The sequence below is a fragment of the Linepithema humile genome, chromosome 3 (genome assembly GCF_040581485.1).
Source record: "Linepithema humile isolate Giens D197 chromosome 3, Lhum_UNIL_v1.0, whole genome shotgun sequence".
In the NCBI taxonomy this organism is placed as follows: domain Eukaryota; kingdom Metazoa; phylum Arthropoda; class Insecta; order Hymenoptera; family Formicidae; genus Linepithema; species Linepithema humile.
The window spans coordinates 7611350-7635376 of NC_090130.1; the positions used below are offsets into that span (position 1 = coordinate 7611350).

At 37.7% G+C, this 24027-nt stretch overlaps 1 protein-coding gene across 7 annotated transcripts; it reads left to right on the forward strand.

Annotated features, from left to right (window-relative positions):
- Nucleotides 1–401: 401 nt before the first annotated feature.
- LOC105676496 (serine/threonine-protein phosphatase 2A 56 kDa regulatory subunit gamma isoform) lies at nucleotides 402–23732 on the forward strand. Of its 7 annotated transcripts, none has more exons than XM_012374440.2 (9): nucleotides 402–655; nucleotides 856–918; nucleotides 13383–13557; nucleotides 18164–18366; nucleotides 18758–19152; nucleotides 19234–19567; nucleotides 19629–19847; nucleotides 20065–20319; nucleotides 20424–23732. In XM_012374440.2, the coding sequence occupies exons 1-9, from the start codon at nucleotides 653–655 to the stop codon at nucleotides 20571–20573; spliced, it is 1797 nt and encodes a 598-aa protein (XP_012229863.1). In that variant the 5' UTR covers nucleotides 402–652; the 3' UTR covers nucleotides 20574–23732. The 7 variants fall into 7 exon arrangements, with proteins under 7 accessions (XP_012229863.1, XP_012229869.1, XP_067208031.1 ...); XM_012374446.2 differs by having other exon boundaries at nucleotides 20095–20319; XM_067351930.1 differs by having other exon boundaries at nucleotides 431–672.
- The last annotated feature ends 295 nt before the right edge of the window (nucleotides 23733–24027 follow it).

Here is a 24027-nt window from a genome sequence, read left to right on the forward strand (position 1 = left end):
TTCCGAAAAGAAAGTTTTCGTTTTTCCTTAGATATCTTAGGGTTCTTACACACAGAATGCGTTAATTATACGTGACGAAAATTAACGTGACTACCAATAATCACCCGCTAGTTTCTAAAAAAGCGAGAAGTTGATTGGCCGCCGTACCGACTTCCGCCACATGTAACGCATCTTGTGTGCAAGAACCTTTATTATGTTATCTAGGAAAAAAGAAATTATTCCAATTGGAAATGTTCTGATTGGATACATAACTGCCTGGACAAAATTATTGGACAAATACTATTGGTCCAATCATCCCGCTGTAATCAGTGTCGATTAGTATGCTCAATGGTGACAATCTTCACAGAGATGCCACAGAGGTCAGCACCAGCGATCTTTCTATCGGCATCACTGGACTTCATACATACCGTAAGGCGCATTCACCAGTGACTCCGGTTTCTTGACCCGATCCCGATTCCCCGCGTGCGAGACCGCCCTCTGCTCTGCACCACCTTCGGTTCCTCTCGCCGCCGACCGAGATTAATCGCGCGCGCGTTGCGCGACTGGCCTGTGGTTCGGCTTTCGATTCGTCTCGCGGACCGCGTTCATCGCCGACGACAACGACGACGACGCGCACTGCTGCTCACTCGGCCGCGCGCCCGGAACGAGCGCAATGGTATATGTCTCTCATCCGTGCGTTTTACCTTCTCTCGCCTCGCGCGTTTTCACCGACGCTCTCTCTGTCTGTTACTTGTCCGCGTGATATTTCATGTCGCGAGTGCGAGTGCGAAAGCGCCGAGTAGCAATGCCATCGCGGCGTGCCCCGAGCGCGCCGTCGTGCACATCGTTCCGGCACTTACTGCGCTTCTGTTCCAGGAGACGGCGAAGAGCGGCAAGGACAAAGCGAAGAACGGCAAGGACGTCGACGCCGTTGACGAGGTGAGGTTATATTATCTCTCTGTCTGCCACTGCTCGCCCGGTCCGATTGCGACTCCTGTCATCGCGGATTGTCAATGTCTACGAGCGCAGCGTGCTGCTTTGTGCTCACACGATATGTACTTATGCGTTGAAATGTGTCTTGAAAAAACAGACACATCGTGTGCCTTTTCGAAAAACGTGTTCAATGAATTCCGCTGTGACAGATCGGTCGCATGGCCGACCCGACATCTTGCATTTTTTATCTACTTTTTGCGATATACGATACAAGCATGTTGTTCGTATATACATTGACTGCATTATTTGGTACACATATTTACATATTCATCTTTATGTCTGGTGCATTTGTCTAACGATTCTGATATGTTGCGAGGCAAATTTATCGCAGGCAATTATTCTATCTCCATGAGAAAGATTTCACATGTAGTATATAGTTATTAAAGCAGTGTACAGTTTTCAGTAACATCATGTTTTATCTATCGCACTCATATGGTTATGTTGTGCTGTCTTTTAGAGTATATTGTACTGTTTACGTAATTTCTATTAAATGATTTATGTTCTATGATTATTGATTGCCAAAGAGTATTTATATAATCTGTATCAATAGTATTCTATCATGTTACGACAAAATCTATTAAGGAAATAATTTATAAGTATTGGATGCTAATGCGAATATAGGAAACAATACGACACAATATTCAATGTATAAAATTATCTTTTTCATACGTATCAAAAATGCGATTGTACTTTCTTCAGTTAAATGTAAAATAACCATTTTGAATGCGTACTGAATATCGTACGTATAACTTATGTGTAATACAATACATTTGATATCTCTATAACTTCTATATAACTTCTTGCAGTTATATAATTTCTTTCACGAGAACATAAGCAACTATCTAGAAGTAATAAATACCACAATCTATTTTATTTTGCACTTAAAGTTTTGCCAACATAACGTGAAATATTTATTCTCTGATGCTATATGAAAATTATATAAAATTGGAGTGTATATTGTTTTAACATTATTTTCTATAGTATATTAGACAGATATCGCGCGCTTTTTATCGCTTATCCAGTATTATATTGACAGAAACAATAATATCGATATTTGCCAAGAAATAATTGACACGAGAAGAGTGATTGTTAGTTTTATTTATCTAGCTTGTTTTTATACATTATGAATTCATAAATCATTCTTTTTGAATAATGATTTCCTGTCGTGCCGTTGTTTATCGCGTTTCGCCATAATTTCTTATTATCGAGCGATAAATATATTTTTAGCAATGAGCTAAAAACGTATTTTGCGATACCTGCGCTTCTAATGGAGCATTTATGATTAATATAGTTCAATGAGCGATCTAACTGCAGACGTTATTAGCGGAGCAGTTAGACAAGGATAGTTACGAGTTGAAACAGTTGAGAACTAGATGGCGTAGCTGCGACGTTAAAGGCCCCTAACGAACGCCGTATAATATTACAAGCACGGCTATCAATTTATTGAAATAAATCGGCATCATAATAAAAATAATGACAATTAGATGTTAGTTATTTTGTATGACAAGCTAATATTTACACAACAACTGATATTTTAGGACTTGCGTATTTGTGTCTATTAAGGTACAAATATTTTTATATTATCTACTATTTATTTCAATATTATTTTTTAATTGGTACACTACTTCAGATAAAAAAAGCTTATGAGTTAAATTTTTTGCAATATTTAGTCTGAGATTATTTAAGAGTCATTTTATTTTATGGTATATAAAATATTTTACAACAAATGTTAATCTGTTAAGTTCTAAATCTGAAATAGTATTTTTTTAAAAAGCGGGGGGGGTTCTTTTTGTATTCTTTTTTTATGATAATATTTTACATTTTCTTAGATCAATTTTTTTTTATTTAAAACTACAAAACTATGTTTGAGCTGGATATCTTTCTTTACAATCTAATAATATAGTTTTCTCATAAATCATCTATACGTCGCCAATCGTGATACAATATGTAAATTTTTATGCAAAACTTGTAATAAAATGTCAAAGTTAGGGTTGCAACCCTCTTTCTATGAGAATTGAGTTACGTAAGAAATTGCTTTGCATAATCTGCTGAAATTGCTGCATTAATATCAAATTTATCGTTGTGATCGCGAAACTAATTTTACCTATCATATCTCATCGATATAAAATCGATATCGTACGTTAATTTTGCACGTAATGGTAACGTGATGTTACGTAAATGTTTGTTTGTTTCATTAACATACGTAGATTTGCTTATTTTGTTGGCTAACGGAGATTCAAAACAAATTATACTTTACTCTCGTTTATTCAAATTGTGGTTTTACCTTTAATCATCGCTTGAATTACCTCATTTACAAAAATAATTTATTTACAAGAATAACAGGACTTATCACGGATCAATCATTAATAAACCGAGATAAATTATTCCGAAGAAACACCGATACAGATTTTTATAAATTTTAAACGATTATAGAATCATCCGTACGCTCACCCGATTATTTTTCTCTTTTATTTCCTCGATCAATGATCATGGAGGTATCAATGGCACAACATGCATTGATTCGATGCCAAACGCTATACTTACACATGTATAAACACCACACATGCCTGCGTGCGCGCATTACAGATACTTATGCTGCTACTTGACGCACTGTTTACCGCCACGTGATCGCGAGCCGCGTGTCAAATTTTAATTCGTCGTGCAAGATGATGCGTACGAAAAAGAGTGTCCACATCGAGGCTCGTGCGCATTATCTTGCAAACGAGAAATAGCGATCAATGGTGAGCTCAATGATGCAGCTTGCACGTGATTCGCGATCGGCGGTGTTACTGTCTACCTGACGTTGGCACCGCGTATCTCTGAAATAAGTGTCGCACACGAATTATGACACGGCTCGTAGCGTAGTCGCGACGCACTAGAGTGGAAATTACATTTGTACGTTCACTCCAAGCGATGCAATTTGCGTCGCGTATTAGCGCAAACTTTGTAATATTGGCTCGATGTACGCACAACTGCTACTTTGCCGCGGCGCTCTTTTCACGCGCAATTTTAACAGATGATCCCAACGACGTTTCCCGTTAGTGTAAAAATATTCTTCATTAATGGCGGATTATTTAACGGCTTATACGTCGAAAACCATCGGTAGCTAGATATTTCACTCGAAATCGCATTTATGCGTGATAACATCATCGTTTCGGGATGTCGCGTCGCATCGGGGAGAAGCCGAAGTTTCGTAACAATTAGAAAGCACGTGACTTTTCTCGTCACGTGCATATTTTTTGGGGGAGAGGGGGGAGGCCATGAATTCGCCGCTGTCGCTCTCGTTAATGAGATCACGCAAAAATCTCGTCGGTTATCCCGCCCACCCGCTAAAACTAACCACGCGATGGAGAACGGCGTCTCTCTATTTCGAGCGACGTGCAAATAGAAAGCGCGCTAATAATAGTCAATACCGATGGTGCATTCCAGTCTCTGTGTCGCGTCGTCCGCTTTTTCGACGTCTTACCGAGAGTCCTAGGTGATGCGCGCGAAGTTAGCTCTCCCTTTTCCATAAATAGCGAGATTTTGAGGCAAAAAAGAGTTGACGAGTACGCAGAAGAGTACGAGGAAGGAGGCGTTTAAAATAACATGAAATCTTGGGATTACATTTAGAAAAGAGGGATACGAAGACATCCGCTTGGAAAGATTTAACAAAAATAATCATAGATCAATCTTCCAGAATATAATCTGGAAGTTTTATATTAGATCTAACGAACGTGCGATCGCGAAGAAATTTCAAGTACTTCAATTCCGAGAGAAAATTCTGCATAACTTTGATTACGCTGTATTCGCTATACGAAAGGATAAAAAATTTATTTAATTTAGAAACAAGGTTATTTAATAGAAAAAATGTCCAACATCTCTGGACGGAGCTAGACGCGTATAAGTTTTTCCATCACAGCAATTCGAAACTTTATCCAGTCGAACAGAGGGCACAAGGGATTGCGGAGACCGAGAGATTCTGCCGACATAGCTGAAAATTGAATAAAGTTGCGAGGGTAGTTTCGTCAAATATGTAACAGGTTATATGTGAGCGTAAGCGTGTCCAGAATCGACACGAAGCTACATTTAAAGGTTGAGGAGGGCCGGTGATCCAAGGGATCATTTTCGCGTGACAGCGCATTTTCACCTCGATCGTCTCTGAAAATAGGCCGCGACCGGAATAACTGTAGCATCAGATCGACCAAAGTTACGGTTTCCGTGGAACCGCAATCGACTTCTGTGCCGCGATATAACGGCCGCTCGCACACACGATTACACGTTCGATTGACGTGTAATAACGGGGCGGGTACGTTCGCGTCACGCCAACGTAACGCGATGACAAATTACGGATAGGCCGGTGCACGATGTCAAAGAATCGCGATGATCGATTTACGGTGGATTTACGGCGGTTCGGCAAATAATACGGTAATAACGTAAATACCCCTGTCAAATGGTCGAAAGAAATTTGCACAATAATGACGTAATATCCGGGTATCAGATAATATATAATGGACGGTAAAACTTAGCAAAATTCCACAGTTTATTTATCGATTTATTCGTTAAATTGAGCTTAATTGCATGAGAAACGACAAATTCCAATGTTCTCCGCTTTGTACGCAACATTTTATATAACTTTGTTTAATTATATTTTATTCAACAAAATCACAAAAGTTTTTTTTTGCGCAACTGCGCCGAATTACGAAACGCATCGTGACGAAATGATCGATAACAAGCAAAAGGAAACAACACGGCCATTACGGACACTTTATGTGAGAACTTGAGATACATCAACCGTTGTCTGATTATGCATAAGATGATAATTGACATGGCGTACAGGTGTGGGCTATTATTGCTTTTGCATAAACGTTCAACTGTGCCCAAGTATAGTAGGCGACGGTTCATTGCGGTTCAATCGAATGATGCTTAACTCCGTGTACAAAGTAAGTTACTTAACTTCGTCATCTTGATAATACGCGGATTTGACGCTTTCGAATTATTCCAATCGCAATCTTTCCGTAGATATATCTCTACTTCCGCATTTTTCTGTTCACGTATTTTTGATCGTGACATCATCGCGAAAACGGAAATCTAGAAATCTGCCGTTTAAAGTGCATCTGCAACAAACTATACTTGGAATTCCGCGAATTACAAATGGATGTCTAAACTGTTTACCATTAAACTAATTGGGTTTGATAGTAAACGGATGTCACGTTGACAAAACGCGCGGCGAACACACGTCGCTTTTGTCATCCACTAATAACTAACGCGTGTGGCCACCCCGCGGTTCTTGTGCGGTTCTCGCGATGCGTTCATATGTTACACCTCCCACAGGTATTCAGAAATAGCAGCCGGGCATTGTCGTTTCGTCACGCGGCGCTTAAACCCGCTTCATCATCATTGTTAGGGAATAACGAATGACGGGGAAGCTTGCCCGGCGTGTACAAAACACCCTACCGCGCTCGTAATTGTTCTATCGACATGTATTTCTATTAACATCGTGTTGCGATACAATGCGCAGACAACGATACATGCCGGCGGTTTATTGGCAATTATTTTCACGACAGATACCTCGACAAATTAGGAGTTAATTTAAATCCGTGCGTTTGAAGAAAATTTTTTTATATTTTTGCAATTTTTCCGCATCTTAAACGTTCGACAACGCAAAGTTCTTTCTTAAAGAAGGAAGATTTATTATTTATTGAAACTTTAAGAATGACTTTTTTCGAATGCGGTGAATATTTTCGAATTAAGCTGCTTTTAATATCGAGAAAAGACGGCGTCGGAGTAACTGTAGGTTGCAGTTTGCTAACGTGACATATATCACGCAAAAGGGTAATATACGGTATAATTTAAAGTACGAGACGGACTTAATAAGCTAGTATTCGCGTTAAGATTAATCTGCAAGATATGACGTGCACGTATTAACAAATTGAAACCACTTATCGTCATTATCGCCTTCTAACCCTAGGAACTTTTTCACTACCACGTAACGTATGATTAACATACGAATATGTAAATACATTATATAACAGTCGCATCACAATCAGGTCATCAACGATATCTTGATTGCAAACGCTTATTAATCTAGATCTTATTCCGAAACAAATTTCATTTTCTTTCGGAAAATTCTCTAACTTTTTGCGGTTTATTAAAAAATATTTGAAGAATCTAAAAAAAGTATTCTATCATAGAACTATTTGCAATCTTATTTATTCTGTTACAAAATTTCGTATTTAAAAAAAGTTTTTCACATACTTTAAATTTTAAACAAAAATTGAAATTTTATCATTTTTAGCATCGATATTATTATTCGCGTTGAAAATCGTAACATTAAAAAAAACTACTACTTTTTTACTTTGCTGTGGCGTAGATTCTTATTTTAAGTGCAATCTTACAAAAAATAAGGAGCAGACCTTTGTATTCTTATTCCTGTTTCGTCGTGTCTGGTCCTTAAATCTTCCCTAACTCTATAATCCTCCCTCTCCGGAGATCGTATCCTATAAACTGGTCCAGGGACATCGTGATTTCTCCAGACAGCCCCTTGTTACGTCGATCGTACGAAAATATGAGGGTAGAAGCCCGCGATCGACTATGCATTACGTTCGTACGCGTGTAACATACGTGTGTGCCGCAAGATGAAACGTAATTCCGCGTAATTGGCGTGAGGGTTAAGGTCGTACGCAGCGACCTTGAACGATCGGCGTCGATCGGACGGCGGCGACGGCGTGCCGCGAGAGCCGATCGCGCTCGCCAAAACCTGCGATGTGTGTACACGAGTGTCGCAAGTGGCTGGCTGGCTGGCTGGCTGCTGCGATTCTCGGTCACGAGTGCACGCTTGCCGCTCGCCTCTGGCAGTGCGCTCTCGTCGTCGTCGCCGTCGCCGTCTCCGTCTCCGTAAAGCGTCTCGCGGACGATCTTAGGCGTCGCGACGTCGGCGACATTGTTATTTCGCGTTTCTCCCCGCGTGTTGTCGCGTCTCTCTTCGTTGCACACGCGACATCTCGTGTGTCTATATCTTTTTTTTTCTCTCCTTCGTTTTGCTAGCGTCGCGACAAGAGAAACTCATCTCTCTCTCTGTCGTGCACGCGGGAGAAAATAGTGTCGTGAGGATCTCTGGAATGGCAATCGGACGACGAAGAGGTGACGTCCTTTCCTCCACGGCGCATCGCGAATAGTGCAATCCCAAGTGCGACATCACGCGCGCCTTTGTTCGTCGCGCCGCGCGGCTAGATCAGCAACCCGCGAGAATTTATTCCGCACTGGACACCCGCGTGGGGAATATTTATATCTCCCTCGCGCGGGGATGCTGCGAATTCTTCCGAATACCCCGAGGAAATGCGCCGGCCTGCTTTTCGTCGTTCTCGCGATTTGCAATCTCTCGCCGTTCGGTAGACAGAGCCAGTCAGTCAATGTTTTATGTATGAGATAAACGAAACTCGCTCCGAAACAAGTTTACAATCGTTGCCAAAGTCGCTTATTTATCGGAATGCAAGCGTGTGTTTGTTTATAATAGAAGAAGGTATGATTGTGAGAATAAATTACGTCACGGAGGAGTAATTTTCAAATTCATGCGATCAATTTACTTTGAGGAATACAATGGTTGATAAATTGCGCAACACTGTTATCGGTATTTAACAGCTAACTATAAATTACACGTTAGGTCAGACTTCTAAAGATCGGTACTCGGAAATATTGAGTAACAAAACATCGCATGACGGCCAGCGACAGAAAGATAATATTTACTCTCTCTCTCTCGTCTCTTTCGATTGTCGACTAAAATACTCGCAAACGCGGATCCAGCGTAGAGAGACTGCGTCGACTTTTCCTAATCTTGGATAACAGGGAGCCTACCTCTCGCCCAGACACTTCGTTCCGCCGATTTATTTTCGTACATACGCCCGCAAACTAGTTGCAAGAACTGTCGGTTCGTTGTAAACAGATCATGTGTGACACGTGCATCATCATTAATCATTAACATAATTTACCTTCTCGATCGCCGAGGCCAAAAGTCTCTTACGTTATTCTTTATTTAGAATAACAAAATATTTTGCAAAAAATAAATATGATTAACTCAGTACTCAATTAAAATAAATATTTGAAATCAGAGGATGTAGAAAATATATATATATATTGTTTGGAAACTTGTTTTCAAACGCGGGTGCGCTACAGTTTAATTGCAAATCCTAATCTCATTTGCAAAGATAAAATCTTTCCGTTAGATCTCACGCGCGTCCTTCGCGTCGGGAAAATTGATTGTAATAGTTGTAAATTTAGAAAAGAAATTCGGCGCGTTCCTCGAATATTTCGCGCGATATTCTCAGGCATGCATTCGGGAATGCACTATCAGGTGCCGGCGGATAGAAAGCGGATATTCCCTGGATAGTCCGTGAAGTGGATAGACGGTTGTGTGATTGAGATTCTCCTCGTCCCCCGTGAGAAGGGAGGATCGCACGGCGAATGCAAAAATCATGTTGCGCCGCGACGCCACGAGACCGTTTTTCGCGCGGCGGACTGCCGCACTGTGCCGATAGTGAACTTCCTTCCTGGGCCGATCGTTGTTCCGTGGATCGCACGCTGGCATGCAGAGTAAAATGCAAACGTTCAGCGGGCTCGCCTTCGGGAACGTGTTCAAGAAAAAGGCAGGTTTCTCAAGGAGCCCGGCTCCGAACTTTGTAACGATAGATTTAAATGCGGCGTTTCTGTGACGAGTTTATCGTCATGTAATTGTAAAGCCAAAAAGTGATAAAAAGCTGAGTTGAAAACTTTAAATTTTTTTACTATTTCTGCAGATTTTGTAATTAATATTATTATATTATTTTATAATTATATCTATTTGCAATGACTGTGCAAGTTCGTAATATAATCTATATTTTTATTTTCTTATGTGATATATTTTATGGAGATAAATATCTTTTTTATTATTGTTTAAAATTTTAAGATAATAATACATTGCTATTTATTTTTTGCTTTACAATTAAAATATGTTTGTGTTCATAATATAATCATTCAAATCAGTTAATTTGCATTATTTCGTGTGATCAAATCAAATATTTGGCGGCTCCAAACACTGCAATACACTGTTTGAAGTCGTTATGGCATAAATATCTGGAGACAAGAATGAATTATTTATCTACCCGCTAGTTTACACAATAATTACGCATACTTTCCAACGTACTATCATTTGACATTGTCGAGTATCAAAGTGCTATCATTAATTTTTTCAGCGAGATAATCCTTTTACTTGTCCTTGCTCGGTTTAACGTATGGCGATTGAAAAACGAAATCTTGTCAGATGCTTATCACGATATTTATCGTGACCGATATGATAACTAAAGATATAATAACTTTTTAATGCGCAATATGTAGTTTCGATTCGAGCAAAATAAGTATTGACAGATAAGTGCGTATAAGCAGTATCGAATGCGCATTAATTTTATAAAGATGTCGAGTAGCATTGCACAAATAACTCGTAATATTTAATGTGATTCAAGTTCTAAAGTATCAAAGATCATCGCGTTGCTTCAGTAAGCTTATCGGAGCGAAAGTCGATGACTCCTTAACCCATATTAATCCTTATTTATAGATTTGACATTAAGTAGCAAAGGTTTACTTGAAAAACAATATAAAAACAATACTTATAAATAAATCTTGACTATGTTATGATCATTTTTTCTATTACATGTTTATTTTTAAACATTATTCATTTATTATATATTAAACAATTTTTCGTGTAAATATTTTTTATCAAAAAATATGAAAACTGCAAGAGAATGAATACAAATTATATTTAATAAGATTTAAATTAAATTCTGATTTATTTTGTTTAGAATTTACATTTAAATATTGATATATTTGAAAATGAAATAAACGATGATTCGAAGGCAAGAAGTCGAAATCGACAAATTGGAGTGCAAAGCGTCCGTTAAAAAACGATGATAGCTCTACACACCAAATGACGTCTTATACATAATCATCCTCTTTTATCCTAATTGACATCGCATTCATTCAACATAATGAATGACTTTTGATGAAAACGAGAAATGCTATTAGAAAGATGAAAGAGATGAAAATGCATTTCGCACGTCCCTCGGGTGGAAATTCTTGTTAGAACAAGAGCTGTTACAGTTTATAATCTCCGACCGTGAACTTCAATACTGGCTGACCTCTTCTTTTATAAAACCATTTATTATGACCCATTATTCGCCCATGTGAAACCAATCAATTGGCGAAACTTGATTTGCTTCAAAGTGCACTGCGCTGTAAAAGTCGCACAATGGTTTATCAGCATTCTATATTACGAAAGATAAACACGGTGAAAATTGCGCATTATTATTCTTTTGAAAAACAAGTAAACACATATAGTAGGATTATCACTGTAAGATAAGTTGAAAATTAAGTATTAATTGAGAAATTCTATACTCTCTTTTTTCTCGAAATATAGCAATTATTTTTATTAAACGTAATTATCTTTTTTTTTATTTTACTGTATTATCGGTGTTATAAATAATATTTCTCTGAATAAATGACCTTTTTGGATAATGAGCTTCTTAATATTTGAAGAAAAAAAAATGTTGTTTGAAATAATTTTGTTAAATTATTCGCGACGTAAGGAAATAATTTCCGCGTATTATTCACTCGTTGCGTATTTTACGAGTCTTTTAAGCTCTCGCAAACGAATGACAGCAAACACTGATTCTCGTTGAGAGACGCTGTGCGGAATTGCTAACTTTGTTTTGTTTATCAAGCGTACGTGCTCATACGCGTATATTCTTCTGAAGATACAGCAGCAAACAATGCGAAAACTCAGGCCGAGTGACGATAACTTCGTAATAGTTCATTAGACCGTGATTTACATCTATTTTTATTTACGGATACACAATCTGCGTTTTACTGCACTTTATTGTGCATTTAACTCATGTATATGTTACCTGTCACCGTACTGCGCAAGTACATTATTGATTACGCAATGTTTTATTATTATTCAACGTCGAATATTTCGTCTGACAAGCCGCAAGCTGAATTTCCCTCGAAGTCCTTTCACTCGAAATAATTGAAAAATTAAATCGTTCCTTATTCGCTTTCGTTTCTAAACTTTAATTGATCAGAACCCTTTGATTCCGTTATTCAAATCCGCGCATAAATTACGTTTGCTTAAATCTGCGTTAAGGAAAAGTCTACTTTCAATTGGTCTTTAATATATTCATACAGCCGATACGCAGTATCGTCGGAAAAAAAATCGATGACTATTAATTAGATATTCGACGTTGCGCACAAAACTCCGAAAGCGGAACGATCGGGAAAGTGAGCGAAGAAAGCTCGCGTAACTAGTTGGCAGGTTTGTAATAAAGCTGCCATGTGAGAAGGAGATCTGATTGGATTCATTACAGGACGCCGAGGTACATTCGTTCGACCGACTTTTTGTTAGTCACAAGATAAACTAGAACATTTGTATCTGCGACTTTTTTCATTCAAACAGCTTACTTTGTAGTCGCGATCAAACAACAAATAAAAGAAAGGAGCACTACATATATTTTTTCGCAACTTTCATGGCCGCATCTGCCACAGAATGAGAAAATGATCAATAATGTAATACATATTTCACATCTAGTGAAATTAGTTGGAGTTTTTTTTTAGCGAAAATTTAATTGCACATTTTTTTTTATTTTACTGCTATTTATATTTAATATTAAAAATACTAATAATTGAGCATTAAATTGAAACTTTAAATAAAATTTCTAAAATTAATTAAGATCAAGATATTACCACTCCTTTGAATCTGCGGAGTCTAAGTTGTGAGAAATTTTTCATTTCTATTTAATTATAGCTAGAAATTAGTTTTATTAAAAAATATATTAATTCTACATTGAAGAATATTATCTCATAAAGCAGAAACGTCACACTTTACAATTCTTGGCGACGTAAAAAGATCACGTACTTGTAATTTTTTGCACGCATCGTGCCGTATAAATCAGGTCGACGTCGCTTCTTCGCGTTCCATTTATATAACGTTAATCCGATCAGTGAACGATTGCTCGCAATCGATCGTTCACCTGCGACCGGCTTGAATTAATGGGAAAACGAGCAACTGTGGGCTAAATCTGCTAATCATCAATTTCTATTTAGATTTAACATGTATGTGTTGCGCGGGACACGACCAAAAATAGATTGGATATCATTCGCATATTAAATGAGTGTCATATTTGTAAAGAAGATGATTATAAGGGGATTTAAAAAGATCATATAAAACACCGTTTCAATAAATGCTTCAATCTACCAATTATAGATACCAATAATTGGAACACATTTCTATATTTTAAACAAATCGATAAGTTTTTTTTATCTCCCATTTACTATTGTAACCATGCTGTAACGTTCGTTTATTCCAATTTTCACAAAAATCTAACGTCTTTTAAAATTTTTTTTCACAGGCAAACAAGGTGACCGGGGGACCTCCGGTGGGCAACGCACCGCCTCCGCCTACACTTATCAACAAAATCAAGTATCAACCCGGTGGACCCGTAATAAAGAAGGATAAACGGCAGAGCAGCTCCAGGTTCAATATATCGAAAAATCGGGAACTGCAGAAATTGCCGCTGTTGTCCGGTAGGTTGTTTGTTAAACCATAAAACATTTGCATTAACCCTAAACTTGGCAATTTGAAATATATGTTTCCAAATTAAAATTATGGTAAATCGTATTTACTTACTCATGGCTTTTATAATTTGGTGACACAATTATTTTCTGTTTTCAATTTTTGTCATACTTATAAATTCTATATTTAAGAAGTTATTTCAAGTTTACTTCTTTAGTTTTGCTAAGTTTAGGGTTGATACTTTGCGTAGCTTTGATGTCAATTTGACGAGTCAAGATTTTGAAAACAGTAATATACTTATATCGAAAATGCTTAAAAACAATATTTCTTCGTATCGTAGAATAGGCATATAAATCTTTTCGTAATACAAAAGAGACGAAAAATAGAGTTGAGGCATGTTGTCTTACACTTGGATCATTAGTGATCATAATTGAAACGAAGAGAAAGCGTCTGCATGTCGCACGACGGCCATATCTATTTACGTACGACATACATTTACATTACATTCGTTCTGAGTGCTGCGAATAATTCGATACCCAAAATTAATGAGAAACAGCATAAGGAAATCGTTGCACGAGAATTCAATCTACGCAGCGCGCGAGAATTGGATCAGGGCGAAAATTGGGCGAGAACAAATAAACGGAGACGCATGACAGGAGCAAACAAATAACAGAGCGAAGGACAAGACGCGAAAATAGGAGGAGGGCGACAAATCGGTCCTCCTGCCCTTTCCCAACGTGATGCCGGTCAATCGAGGTTGCTGGAGTGCCTCCTACGTCAGAGTCTATCGATTGCGCGCGACGGAGGTCGCGCAGGCGCCCGGGATCCACGGGTTCCCCGTTTTCCCAACGTAAACAGTCGCGTTCGTCCCCGCCGCCCTCGTTGCTGTTTCGGCATCCCTCTCGGATCTTCTCCTCCAACCATTCCGAGACCAACACCCGCATCCGCGCGGCGCCCTCGCGAGAGCTCCACCTGGCCGCGGCTCCACCTGCCTGGAGTCACGGCGAAGGGGGTGTATCGACCCCGTGACCGATCGAGAGTTGACCCGCGAGATCCCGGCGAGGACCGGCGAGTTCATCGACCTCGTTGCCACTTAGGCGAATCTCGCCCTCTCTGTCCCTCTCTCTCTCTCTCTCTCTTTCTCATCCTCCCGTGCTCTTCGTCCCGCCAACCACCTAGCGCCCCACGCGAACGCGGTCACCGGGTTCCGGGCACCCGCGAGAACGCGCCGCTAGTGCTCGCCGGTGTTTCGCGGGGGTGGCTTCGCGACGCGAGTCATCCCGACGAGAGAAAGCCCGAGAGGAGAGCCCTGCCTTTCTGGTCCGATCGATTGACGCGGACGAAGCAACAGATTGTTGCGAGCGTTAAACAACGACGGGAATTAACGGCGGATGGACGCTGATTGTGTGTCGAGGGGGAGTTGTTATCGGATCCGTGGGAAAATCCGGTTAAGGGCGCGCGCGATCAACGCTCGAAGCTCGGAGAACTTTGAGGACGCTAATTTGGTAAAGGGTAGCTTATTTGATGAATCTCGCGAGAAGTTATATTGAACGTGCGCTCGATGGCAAGTGATGATGTGCCTGGTGATCGAATAACTTCTAGTTTGATCGGAAGGGATAGCAAATTGAACAACGAGAAGGGAAAAGTACAGTTTATGATTGACGAGCCGAAGAGTTAAAGGTCGAAGATTTTCGGGGAAAAGTAAAGCTGGTAAATTTCGTGATTTAAAAAACCGAAAGTTTGCAATCAGAAATTGGTAAGTTTTACGATGTAAAGATGCGTTTTTTTGTAGACCGGCTTGAGAGAAAATAATGTGAGAGCTTAGATAAAAGTAGTGATATTTATTTAACTTTGAATAATTCAATGTGCATGCATTGCGTTAAGTTGCGAATCAACTAAAATATATGAAATTGTGATAAAATAAAACCGTATGTGAAGCTGGGAATGCGTGGAATTTGTAATTTTGGGAATATCGATTATCTTTCCCTCTTTTTCTGATTAATGAACTTCACGAGAAACGATATTGAATATAATCTGGTAAAACCATTAATAACAATATTGAACCTAATGACTTGTACGAAGCAATTGGAATAAAAAAACATTAATAATAATCTTTTTACGCATTTTTTTTTTTTATGGAAAGCAATGATTATATTGAAATACTTTTAACCAATTATAAGCATTAGTTTAGAACATATTAGTTTACTACATCTATAATATTCGTGACATAAACGTGAACATTCGTCGGCGTGAAACTGTCAGTTTTATTTTGTGCAAAAGTTCTCGCAACGAGCTGTAACAGACGTTGGCTTACATCAAAGTACAGTTATGTTTCTGCATGGCTTAGCAAAACGCATAAAATCACGCGTTTCCTTCGCGCGAGCAATGCGGAGAATAACGTGGGAAGCTGGTAAAAGTGACGCGATTTGTCGAAGGCCGACAATCGCCGCAGCTTAATAAAGTTATACGTCGCATTTCGTTGAGTAAATGGGCGTATGATTGCGGATAATGAAATAAAAACGTTCTCCGGAAATTGGTTTCCCTCCGAGTATATCCCTCAATTCCGTGAATCCGCAAAATCCGGAAACGATTTAACTTAGCAAAACTGAGAGATACACTTAAAATTGTTTAATAATTAAAATATAACGAAACTCTTTGATGGAGTTAATGAATATATAAAAGAAATTTCAAAAGCTGTTAGGTTTCTTTTAGTATAATTCCTGGAAAATATAATTTACACGGAGAAAATAAACATGTGTGTAGCTTAAAAAAATTATGCAAATTAAATTTCAAATAAATTCCACGTTTAAATGGTGAAATATTAAAAAGTAGGTTGCTACAAATATAGAATCAATATATTTTGTGTCGTTTACGTAATCAATAAGATATTAATCTACCGATGCGGCGTATTGTATTTTAAATAATAATATTCAAGCATTCGATTATAAATAATGAATTTCTATGCATAAAATTTCAAATTAGTTGGATGACGTTGTTTTGAAAATCGAAGAGCGAAATCACGGAGAGAACATTATTGATCGCAGCTCTGACATCAAGAAGAAAAACTTATCCTGGCAAATGCATGAATCCGAAGTGTTACGAACTGTCGTAAGAAAACACTGATACGAAGTATACTGTTTAATTCAACGTTTTCAAAGAGATTCGCCCATAAGTAAGGCGCGAATGTGAAGTTGTAAAGCGGCCTTGTATATATATCACGCGATGGTTCACGTGGGTGGTATTAGTCCATCTTTGGGCGGTCCTCTGCCCAAAAGCCCCAGCTTTCATCAGGGTCTCGCCTTGGCGACGGTGTTACCCCAGGACACGAGCAACGCTTACCCGGTGACATTCGCGCTGCACTATCAACCTTTGCAACCTCTTCTAATCGGTAAAGCTCTCTGCCGTTTCAATCAGTTTTGCAAGTTACTTTTACAAATTCGATTGCACTTAAACCCTTATTATTGCACATATTTTTTTTTTTTTTTTTTATAAGACTAATCTGTACACTTTAGTTGTAACTGATGTCAGATTGTTTTGTTATTAATATAATGCGGAATTATTTCCACACAAAATAAATTCCGTAAAATTAATTTATTGTTTCTGTAATTTTTTTTTTTTTTTTTTTTTTTTTCGTAATTTGCATTATATTAGTAAAGGATTGCTCGAGAATGATGTCTGCGAAATGGTCGACTCGTGGTAAATTCGACAATCGATCTCGTTACTCCTGTTGCGGAGAACGCCAGGAATAGCAGGCGATAAATAATGTCCCTCGGTCGCAGTCGCGCGATATTTTGAAGGTCGTTATCGATCCTTCCTGCAGAACCAACTCGATTAATCGGTAAAGCGGAGCACTTTTAAGGTTTTTCGATCAAAAAGCTTGCCGCCGTCCGTTGCATGCTATTGAGGCTCGCATAAATATTAACTAGAAGCAATTCTACGGCAGCATGCCCTTCGTGACGATACCAGAAAATCATTGAAGTCCATTAACATCTGAAATAACTGATTATGGCAGATCAAAAGCTTCAAAGCGGCAAATAGAATATTGATTACGATCGCGTGCTTCATTTTTTATCGGCGGCAAATTACATTCCAGATGTTTATTGTTATCGGGAATATTTTATTAAACTGACTTCATCCATATTGAAAATAAAGATATCGAAATGCTCTGCATATTTACGTGACAGAGTTTTTTTTTTTTATATAACAATTACAAGATAAAATCTTAAGTTTATCACATTTCTCGAATAATAAGTAAGAACTTTGTACATCTCTCGATAATGATCTTGACGCTGAAATGTGAAATATAACTGATTCTAAAGGATTGATAAACTTCGTCCAAGAATCACTTGACAACAAAATGCTTTGTGGCAAAAAGGCCGATCAGACAAGTGGCAAAAGTTTTAAGTAATTCAGACGAGAAAAAAAAATGAGTAATGCACATCTAAATGTGTTCATATCGTATTGACTTGCATCGATATTCATACAAGACTTAATGATTAATACCGACGTTATGTGATGCATCCATCGCGCTGTTATCGTTCTCGTTCCTTATAGTAAGAGCTGCTAAACGCGTCGCGAGTTGCTAAACGCGATTAATCACCAATTATCTGGTTCCAGAAACACAACAAGGGAACGAGCGGGAGGAACTTTTTATACAGAAGCTACGACAATGCTGCGTCCTCTTCGACTTCGAGTCCGATCCATTGTCGGATTTGAAATGGAAGGAGGTAAAGCGCACTGCCCTCCACGAGATGGTCGAGTATGTAACCAAAAACAAAAATGTTATTACCGAAGCGATATATCCCGAGGCGGTGAATATGGTAAGTAGCATTCCGATATGCTTTGCGTAAGAGATTATCGCAAATTGCGCGAAATACTTTTTGCCTATTGAGAATGCAAGATCAAGCAATTAGCTTCGTATAAAAATTTAGATGAACTTTACACGATAAAAAATATAATTGTAAACAGAGTAATGAAAAAATAGACGATAATATTGAAGTAATTGAGAAATGAATATAAGATTAATTATTAATTAATTAAAATTAATATAAAAGTATGAGAAATATTCTTGGTATTTACATTGCTTTATATTTTGGAAAAAAAAACATTTGGATGAAATACATGTAAAAATGTAATCTAAAATGTTTTTCTAGGAACAAAGTTGAAAGATTTATTGATTTTATTTTATTGAGACGAATGAAATATTTGCAGTTCGCTGTGAATTTGTTTCGAACATTACCACCATCATCAAACCCTAACGGAGCGGAATTCGATCCGGAGGAGGATGAGCCGACGTTGGAGGCGGCTTGGCCGCACTTGCAGTTGGTCTACGAGTTCTTTTTACGATTGCTGGAGTCGCAGGACTTCCAGCCGTCCATAGCAAGGCGCTATATAGATCAAAAATTCGTGCTGCAATTGTTGGAACTGTTCGACTCGGAGGACCCGAGAGAAAGGGATTTTCTTAAGACAACGCTTCATAGGATTTATGGAAAATTCCTAGGGCTCAGGGCATACATTAGGAAACAGATTAATAATGTTTTCTACCGATTTATATATGAGACGGAGCATCACAACGGTATCGCGGAACTGCTGGAAATCTTAGGAAGGTAAGTGATAGAAGTTTTAAGAAGAACGTAATGCAAAATTCTTGAGACAAAATCTAATTATTAATGTTATTTCTTTTGCAGTATTATAAATGGCTTCGCTCTGCCACTAAAAGAAGAGCACAAGGTGTTTTTGTTGAAAGTCCTGTTACCCCTGCATAAAGCTAAGTCATTATCCGTATACCATCCGCAACTGGCGTACTGTGTCGTCCAATTTTTGGAGAAGGATCCGTCGTTGACGGAGCCCGTGATTAGAAACCTGCTGAAATTCTGGCCGAAAACACATTCCCCCAAAGAAGTTATGTTTTTGAACGAACTGGAAGAGATCCTAGACGTTATCGAGCCAGCTGAATTCCAAAAGGTTATGGATCCGTTGTTTAGACAGCTAGCCAAATGCGTGTCGTCGCCGCATTTCCAGGTAAGCACGACTTTGTTACTTTGTTTCGTGCAAAGTCACATATGCTCGCTTGTTGTTTCAGGTGGCGGAAAGAGCTCTCTATTATTGGAATAACGAATACATAATGTCATTGATATCGGACAATTATGCCGTCATCCTACCGATAATGTATCCAGCTTTTTATAGAAACTCCCGAAACCACTGGAACAAGACAATCCATGGTTTAATTTACAACGCTCTGAAACTCTTCATGGAGATGAATCAAAAAGTATTTGATGAGTGCACAACACAGTACTATCAGGTATGTTTGTGAACTATGACTTGTATTTTCAATATACATATTGAATCGCTGAATCATGCAGTCATATTTGGCATTAAGAAAATGAAAATGACAGATCACTATGTTCAGAATTAATGTTTAGAGTTGAATATAAATTTAAAATTCTAATCCTAAAGCTGATGATACTCACAATACTACATTGACTTGTAAAAATATTCAAATATAATTTTTTTTAAAGTTGGAAATATTTCGATCCAAAACTTTGCAGGAGCGTCAAAGAGAACGAAAGCTCATGAAAGATCGGGATGAAGCATGGATGCGCGTGGAAGCGCTTGCAATGAGACATCCAAATTATAACATGGCAATTAAAGGTACAACGAATAATACATCGTACATGTCAGCACAACATATAGATAACTCACCTCCCGACGAAGATGGCGACACGGATCAAACTCCGCTTACTTTGGAGAAGATCGAAGCTAAGGCCAATGAGGTATTTATCAGAATTGATATTTATAGAAGTCAAATTCTAGTTTTCACGTGCCGGGGAGAGAAATTTTGATGTCTCGTGTAAATATTTTTCTTTTTGTCACACAGGCGAAGAAAATGACAAATGTAAACAAAGTGAAACCGCTTTTACGAAGAAAGAGCGATTTGCCACAGGACTCGTACACAATGCGGGCATTATCCGACCACAAGCGTGCCGATGAATACCTTGTCACGCCGCCAGATCCCAATAATTGCTAGTCTCTACCACAACCTCTTCCCATGTATCCTTTGTTTTGCTGTAGCAACATTGGAAGTTAGCTTTCTTTCTGGGGGGGGAAACGGCGATAAAGACGTAAACACGATTTGATTAAGAATTCTGCTGTGCAAAATTAATAATATCGCATTGTTGTTCCAACATATATCACACTGTATTTGTTTTCTTTAATAGAAAGAAAGAGAAAACCCTACCCTTCCGTGCATCGTGCGATTCAAAGAGGCAGTGTATAGGTACACGTAGGAGCTTACAAAACAGACTTCGTTATAGAAATGCGTTGTATTTATTTCTTCATTCACGAGAGAAAGAAAATTGCAGCTGAGGGTAATTATAATAATCACATTGTTATATAAGAAGTGCATACAGTAAGCGAAAAGGGCCCTAAATACATTACTCATAGAATCTCTACCACCGGTGGCACTTTGGGGTGCTACCTTCTGCTACGTCTCAACAATAAGATAATACATGGATAATGTATGTAAACGACATAATTAATGGATACTGCAGTTGTAACGGGTTTGGTATATTCTACAAGAGATTTTATATACAGATGAGGATATATGTGCGGGAATGTGATCGAAGATTTAAACCATACGCTCGATGTTGTAACCTACACCTATCGCGCTATGCGAGCTTGTTGTGTTAACAATTTTGCGAATGACATTTCAATTTATGTGCAAATGATATATACATATATAAATATACGTACTTGCTTTAACACTACAGGCTCGTTGTAGTAAGAAGATGAAAAAAAAAATATATAAGTAAAATGATGATGAAAAAGAATACACGCCGGTGCGCGTTATCTTTAGGATGTATATGATAGTGCTATTTTAAAAATAATAGATTGCTACGAGAAAATCTGGATACTTCTGAGTGTACTACTTTTGTATCTGTTGTGCCTAGATGCCTGTGGAATGCATTCACGAAAAAAAAAAAATATATGCCTCCGCGCGGGGCCTATGTATTACGAACAGCAAGATTAAGCAGCGAGTTTACATGTCGCTTTGCCAAATATAATCGATATTACAGTATTTCAGTAATGCTTGCATAAAACATGTTGCGTTGTTAACTCATTGATCTTGAGATTAATTGAAAGATTATACTGTTGCGGCCAAGAAAATAGAAAGGAGGAGAATAAAAGACAAGAGAAAGAAAGATTGAGATACATTTAGTCCTTGCGCTGCTAACAGATTGTTACGTTAATAATCGTCGAGGATACCTTGTTGAACCTAGATATGATAAGCACTTATATTAAATATTAGAAATTAAAGCTCTACGGAGATAGATTTAAAAATTATTTACTTATTAATTATTCCTACTCAAGAGGAATGGCCATTTCAACTAATTGATCATTAATTAGTGATATAAATATTATTATCATTATTAGTTATTGTATTATTTTTAGTAATGAGACGAATAATGACGAAAATAGGATAATAGTAATAATATAGTAGCTGGTACATGCGGCATGCCTTGAATCTGTTTAATCTGTCCGAAAATCTGCGTTTTTCCAGATTAGATTGATAATAAATAAATCGCGTAATTTCTTATAGAAAAGAATCATCACCTTAGGACAAAAAAAAAGAATTATTATCGTACGTTGCATGCAGCAACTCGAAAAAGACATCGAATCAGATAGTCTACGCGAGTGCAAATGTGCGCACCTGCAAAAGCTTAAGTCGGATCATAGAAAGTCGAGAAAAATAATAATAATAGTATAAATAATGCCGTTATTACAAAAAAAATTTTAGAACTATCGGATCGTTTCGTAGATAATAAAGACACGTTAACCTTGGATCGTGCCGTGGAAGTTTTTTCATGTGTATCACGTGTGAAACATGATGAAAGATATTTCATCCGCGATCGTGTACTTTTTGTTAATAGGAATCCAAACAAGAATTGAAACCGATAGAATTTCGCTGAGTTTAAATTTCGATGATGTGGGCATCAAAGTTTCCACTGTGTTCAAGTTTGCTGCATAATTATATAATCTGATCATGTTTACTTGAGATGAGACTTGCAATGATTGAAATAATTTCTTTTTACATATTTCTAGCATTGGAAGTTAGACTCGCCAAAACTATACCGGTTTCAATCTTTGATTTAGATTTCCATGCAGACTCGAAAAAAATAGTCTTTCTATACTTTTCTCGCGCATCTACAACATTGGAGATTAAATTCGTTGAAATTATATCGTGTTCAAATCCATAAGTTCAAATCAGAAGTTGAAAATATTACAATATTTTAAGCGCAAAATGCTTTTCATCCATGGCTTTCGTGATCAAACGTATTAAAAAATTTTGAATTGAACCTACAAATGATAAGAAGAGACCCCGTTGCGCGCAGCTTGCATTTCACATACTTGTATATATTGTGTAAATAATATAATTATTTTTGAAAGCATATTTTTAGTTCCAAAGCACGTTAGTGTTGAAGAAATTGTAGCAGGCATTTTTATTCGAGCATAGTGCTTTTATATTCTAAATATGTCAAATTTTCTGTAACATTTACCAAATTGATTTCAATTGTGTTTATCAAGCACGATAATTATTTAATACACTGGACAGAAGAATCAGCTTTTTCCAGCTTTAAAAGGAAGAAGTTACTTCTATGTCTAACTTTATCCGTGTTTAGACAAATGTTGGGCAATTTTATGATTTAGCAAGTTCATAATGCATGTGTGTAATCACTCTAATGACATGTGCGGGCAATATATATATAAAATCCTTTAAAAAAGCTGTCACATTTTGTGTATAAATGGCTGCAGTATTATACAATATTCGTGCCGCAATCTGAATTGAGAGCAATGAAGGAGGGAAGAAATATCAGTACCGCATAGGCGGTAAAATTTTTCTATACGGATAATTTCACTAAGGGCATCTCTGTTGTAACAGGATGTGATATTTAAATTAATTTATGTTAATATTATTAATCATTAAAATGCATTAAAGCCACACGAGAGGGAATTCGCCAGTTTTAAATGGGACTCTGGTGCTCTCTAATTAATAAATAATTTCGTTATTCATGCGTTCATTGAACATCATTCGAGCGATGATCGATATTTCGTACGTATACGTATAATCTTCTGCAATTTGTTAAAAACATAGTTTTATAGCAAATAAAGAATTACAAGAAAATAACACGGATATATCAGATATTGCAAGTGCCCCGACCTTGATCAATGGACTACTATGCATTACTAAAAATTAGAACTACAATGACCTGATAATATTCCAGTAAAAATGTTAACATTGCCAATATTTAGCTCTATGTATCTGGGATATTATACAATCTATGCAGTTTATTCATATATTTAAATGATTGGCAACATTTTATGATATTATATAATATTCAATATTACAAAGTTTTTGGACAGCTTAGAAAAATGATTTACAATCCCAATATTGATATTCTTCGTCATAATAACAATTCTTA

What these genes read in the sequence shown, in the direction of transcription:
- LOC105676496 (XM_012374440.2), top strand. An exon ending in ACGTCGACGCCGTTGACGAG is followed by an intron (nt 919 to 13,382) that starts GTGAGGTTATAT and finishes TTTTTTTCACAG; the next exon opens with GCAAACAAGGTGACCGGGGG. An exon ending in TGTCGTCGCCGCATTTCCAG is followed by an intron (nt 19,568 to 19,628) that starts GTAAGCACGACT and finishes TTGTTGTTTCAG; the next exon opens with GTGGCGGAAAGAGCTCTCTA.